The sequence below is a fragment of the Rhopalosiphum padi genome, chromosome 1, assembly GCF_020882245.1.
Source record: "Rhopalosiphum padi isolate XX-2018 chromosome 1, ASM2088224v1, whole genome shotgun sequence".
Taxonomy (NCBI): Eukaryota; Metazoa; Arthropoda; class Insecta; order Hemiptera; family Aphididae; genus Rhopalosiphum; species Rhopalosiphum padi.
Window position 1 is genome coordinate 91,745,429 of NC_083597.1, and position 5,666 is coordinate 91,751,094.

General features: G+C 26.4%; 1 protein-coding gene across 1 annotated transcript; it reads left to right on the forward strand.

Moving 5' to 3' along the window:
• Positions 1 to 262: 262 nt before the first annotated feature.
• LOC132927020 (uncharacterized) lies at positions 263 to 5,666 on the forward strand. The gene is made up of 4 exons (XM_060991476.1): positions 263 to 424; positions 771 to 999; positions 3,751 to 3,969; positions 5,115 to 5,666. Exons 2-4 carry the CDS (start codon positions 773 to 775, stop codon positions 5,260 to 5,262), a joined length of 594 nt encoding a protein of 197 aa, XP_060847459.1. The 5' UTR covers positions 263 to 424; positions 771 to 772; the 3' UTR covers positions 5,263 to 5,666.

The following is a 5,666-nucleotide window of genomic DNA, read 5'->3' on the forward strand; positions in this document are numbered from 1 at the left end:
ACGTTTCAGATTCCAGTATTCCACCATACCGTTTAGCGCGCAGACATTGTACACGATAGTTTTTTACGGTAGGATGGTATAATATATTGTTGATTGTGCATCGTGTATAATAATATATATATATTATATAACATAACATTATTATTGTGTGTGCGAGTATTTACAATCAAATGTATATTTTAACCGGCCGGTTTACGTGAAAAACTCTATTGTCTTTGGTGTACGCGTAAAATCCCGGGAACCGGTCACACTGACTCACCGTAAAAATCACGTTTCTCTTTTTTTTTTCTCATCATACTTGTTCGTTGACGGAATATTCTTTCTTTTCGACCCGGTGTCTGCCAGCGTTCTTTTCACGTTTTTTAAAATTAAATTTTTTTATATTTTTTCGTTTGTTTTTTTACGAATAACCGACCAAATACAGGTATTTATGCTCGTCTATCGTTTTTTAATCACTTTTGGACGGAATGATGGCTGTGACGGCAACTATTGAGTTCTTTGTATAATGTTTTATCTCCTACCGCAAATGGCCGAGATGCAAGAGGCATGTCACAATAGCCGGTGTTCCACATGGATTTTCATTATATTTTCTATTTTCCCGTCACAGTTATTAGTTCTCCCGAGATTGCGACTCGTTAAAAAACATTACCCATGTATCACCTCATATCACATATGTTCTAATTCCAGTTTTTTTTTTAATTTTATGTCCCAGTAATATTTGTTTGAAAAAACAAGTTATTTAAGTGTTGTTTTTGTTTTGTTTTCATTAGTCATGAGTGCTGGAGTTATGTGCTATCGGTGCAACCGATCTGGTCATTTTGCCAGGGATTGCCGTGACAGTGGTTCTGTAAGCAGTGCTACATTCAGCAGAGGCGGCAGAGGAGGCGGTGGCAGCGGTGGAATAGGTGGCGGAAGTAGTGATCGTGAAACAAATTGTTACAAGTGCAATCGCAGTGGACATATTGCCCGTGACTGCAAAGACAAAGACAGATGTTACAGGTAATATAATTTTACATTTTTTATAATTATGAGAAAAACTCAATTTATGTTTTACCCATATTTTGCCCCTTTCCATAATCTACATGATGTTGTGCAATGTAATGTCAGCAACTATGAATCTCAACAACTGAAAAACTGAATCATCATAATATGATTATTGTGATGCTTCTCTGCCGCAGTGTAGGAAAGTTTATTAATATATTCTTATATTAGTTTTTATCTTGGTTGAAATTTTACAGGATACTTATTTTTAGTCTTTTATATTTGATTCTTCATCTTGAGATTAACTTAAATTTATTGAATTCTTCTTTAACTAATGTTTTTTATATATATACAGGTATAAAATATATATACATAACATAAATAAGTTTAAAAAAGTCCATTTGTTTTCATATTCATTTTAATATTATGTTTCATAATTGAGGTTATGTGGTCATATTCTATTTAATGGGTGTGTAATCAACCAGGTGTTTAAGGTTTAACATTATTTCTATTGTTGTAGGTTGGTTATATAACTTCATTTGACACTGTATTTGTTTTTTTCTAATAATTTTAAATTGTACTTTGTGTTTGGTACTTCCTTATACAACGTTGTTCAAATAAATTCCTACCTAAGTAAAAAGTGGTATGAAAATAAATATTTAAACATTCGATCTTGATATTTTAAAAACCTGTCAACATTATCTGACAATAATAATATTTTAATGTATGTTTATTATTTGTAATTAATATCACTGTTGATCATAAATTCATGTTAGAATAGTAATTATTTTAATGTTAAGAATTTAACATATGATACCATTGTGCCTAATTACTTTCCTATTACAACATTATCTTTAATAATTAATTATTTTGAACAATTAACAATGTATGCAAATAACAAAATTATAGCACCATATTGGATCGTAATTAATTTTACCTGTTGTATAAAACTATTACTATTATAAATTTAATATTATGTACATAAAATAGTAACTTAAATTTAATCAAATGTTTGCTGAAGAATTTTTTTTTTAGTTTGAATTCTTCTTATATTTGACGTTTTTGTGAAATAATTAATCTATAATAGTATTTACTTCATTCATTTTTCAACTTAAAAGAATAATTATTAATGAGTTTTTAAAACCTAAAGTTTTTGTGAAGGTGTAAAAAAATTTCCTTTATTCTTGAAATTGCTGCACATAATCTTTTTTAATGTGTAACTATCTGATTTTTAGTATACTCTTTTTGCTTTTAATTGCCTAGCTAGTATTTAAATTTGTGATTAATATTACCTAACCATTAAGTTCCTAAAATATGTTCATACGTAAATAATGAGTTCATTGATTATTCCTAATTCTAAATAACTTAATAGAAACTACTCGTAGTCATAAATATTATTATTTTGGAATTGAATTAATATATTATATTTTAAAATTAAAATATATGTATAAGTTACGTGTATTTTAATCTTTATCTTTGAATACTTGAAATAATAAGTGTTTAGTTATTAACTTACTAAGTTTATACAATGTGTTATTATGTAAAGCAGCATTAGGTACTATTTTATTCAATTTAAACTGTTTATGAATACAAAACTATTGGCAATTAGTATCATACGTAAAATATCATCTTCATATTTTAAAGTAAAAAAAAAATCCAATCATTTAAGCAAGTACAAGTGTAGTATTTTAGAATTAATATGTGAGAAAATAGTTTTAAAGTTTAAATTAAAATGATTTGTAAATTTTAAATAAAAATCATAATAGTAGGTACATATTTTAATAAAAATAAGCCGTATAACCTGGCGACTTAAGAAAAATGAACAAATATAAAAATGTCGCTGTATTAATACATCTTTATTTTAATTTTTAATATATCTTAGTTCACAAGCAAATTGGCATCTATATATTTTGTTTTGTAAATTTCTTTGATCAAGATATCTTACAGCACTTTAAACATGGTTTGTTCATAATATCTCTAAGAAATTTTTTGTCAAAACCAGTTTTTTAGTATATAAGTTAAATAATTAGTTTATATATATTATATTATATAAAAGTTTAATTACTTTAACCAATTGCAATCCTATAAATAAACAAAATAATATTCCTGTGTGAATCAGTTATCTGTATGTATGTTTTCAGAGTTTCAAGAAATTTGTGTACAAATTTAAGTGTTGATTGGTTCAGCAGTTTCTATAAGCCCCGTCCAAATGTAAATTCATCTATTTATAATACATTTATTAATGTAATTTTGATGAAATTGAATTATAATGAAAATTGAATTAATATGATACATTTTTAAGTCTTATGGCAATAATGATTTTTAGAAAGTCTGCTCAAATATAATTATTAATTATGCATTAGTTAGTAACAACTAACAAGTAATTTTATAATACTTTATAACATATAATTTTATATATTACAATATATAGGAATGAAAAACACTTGGTAAGAATCATTTAAGTATTGGTTCTATAAATTAATTAATATTAAACATGTCCTTATTTTTTGTTTATAATGCTGCATAATATATTATAATATTATAAACCTATATGAAAAGTGTATGCATTATAATTAAAATTAAATATTACTCATTATAACATGATATCTGCTAAAGTAACCAAATAAAAATCTTAATAAATGTACACTTAGTAATTTAATAAAATTGTGTTTTAAAATTTATATTGCCAATATAAGTGTTTTATTATTAGTATTTAATCATTAAAAATAAATATTGAAATCAAAATTAAATGTATTTTTACAATTTTAGATGTGACGGCGTTGGTCATATAGCTCGTGACTGTTCTCAATCTGCTAGTGAACCATCGTGTTACAACTGTCGTAAAACAGGACATTTGGCTCGCGAATGCCCAGATGAACGTGCAGAACGTGGCATGGGCGGTGGTGGAATGGGTGGTGGTGGTAGCAGTTCTACTTGTTACAACTGTAACAAGATAGGACATTTTTCCCGAGACTGTATGGAAAGCAGGTAATTATCATTTACAATCAGTAATTAATAATTAAATTTGTACTATTCAATAAATATTTAATAAAAGTACTAAACAACTATGTAAAAAAAAACTTATCAAAATAATTTATCATGTACAACTTATTCCTTAAGAGCAGGGGTCAGCGACCCGCGAAGCAATTTTTCATGGCACGAACAAAGGTGGATAATTTTTGTGTTTTATTTTTGTTCAATAATATTTTTCATATAATTTAATTCTTTCATTCCCTGGAATCAGACAATTTGCACAAAAATTTATAGCGGCGTTTGCAAGTATATATATATATGTGTGACGAGACATTTTCTATTGTTAAGTACGGTTAAAATAATCACTTTTCACGGCTTAGTTATGAATATTTACACGCTGTATTACGAGTCTCAACAACAAGTTTGCAAGCTGATATCAAAAAATTAACTAATAAACTGCAGGCACAGAAATCGCATTAATTTACAAATTTAGAATTTTTTTTTTAAAGTAATTTTTTCTAGTAAAATTTGTATTTTTATACTCATATTTCCATGTAAAATAAACAATAATCAAATATAATAGCAATACAATTATTTGTATTATATCATGTAAAATTTTTTTTATTAATTTGGCCCTTGATGAACAATTGAAAAAAAATATGGCCCGCATGATTAAAAATGTTGTTGACCTCTGCTTAAGAAGATGTTATACTCTTGTGTTGTCATTGTCTTGAGTTATAGTTAATTTAGTTATAGTAATTATAGAGTTATAGTAATATTACAACTTAAAAAAATGTTTAACAACGATATCATACAATCATATAACATGTCTTAGAAAATATTCTTACTTTTAAGTTTGATAATAAGTAAATTAACTCCAATATTAAAGCTAACAACAAATGTGTTCTGCTGAACGCAAATTTGTTGTATTGTATTTTAATAAGACAGACAACATATGTGGATATAATGTCCTCTTAAGAATAATATTTAGTAACAATTTATTGTCGAAAATTCCTATAATATATCGTTAAAAATAAAAATAGTATTTTATTTATTATTATATTAATTGTCATATTTAACTCTAAATATAGATCTTTTATTTATATATTTTTGTAACTCTGTATTAACATTTATTGATTTTATTAATAATTTTGTTTTAGAAATGGCTCTGGAAACTATTCTGCCCTTTGTCGTAACTGCAATGTTTCTGGACATATGGCTCGTGATTGCCCAGAGGGTAACAAACAAAGCTGTTACAACTGTGGTGAACAGGGACATTTGAGTCGTGAATGCCGCAAGCGTAACTAGTTCCAGAGTTTTTACACCTAATCTAATTATCACAATTTTGAAATTCGAAGCCAGGAAAAAAACAAGGATAAACATATATCAAGAAAAATTATAATAAAATCTTCTTGTTTAACATTCTTCTATCAATAGTGGTAGCAATTTTTTTAAAAAACTAATCATATTGTTCACAATATATTTGTGGATTTATGTTTCTAAATATGATTTTTAATTGAACAAGAAAAATGTATATTAATAACAAACAAAATATCAGGAAATTGTGACAACAATACATCTCAATGTTTATGTTTGTTCTTTATCAGTGGGCCTGTTTTCTATATATAAATCAAACATTTATTGTATGTAAGGGATTTGTTATTGTATTGGTCTTGTTTTTTATTCAATAAAACCTGGCTACACCGAGTTTA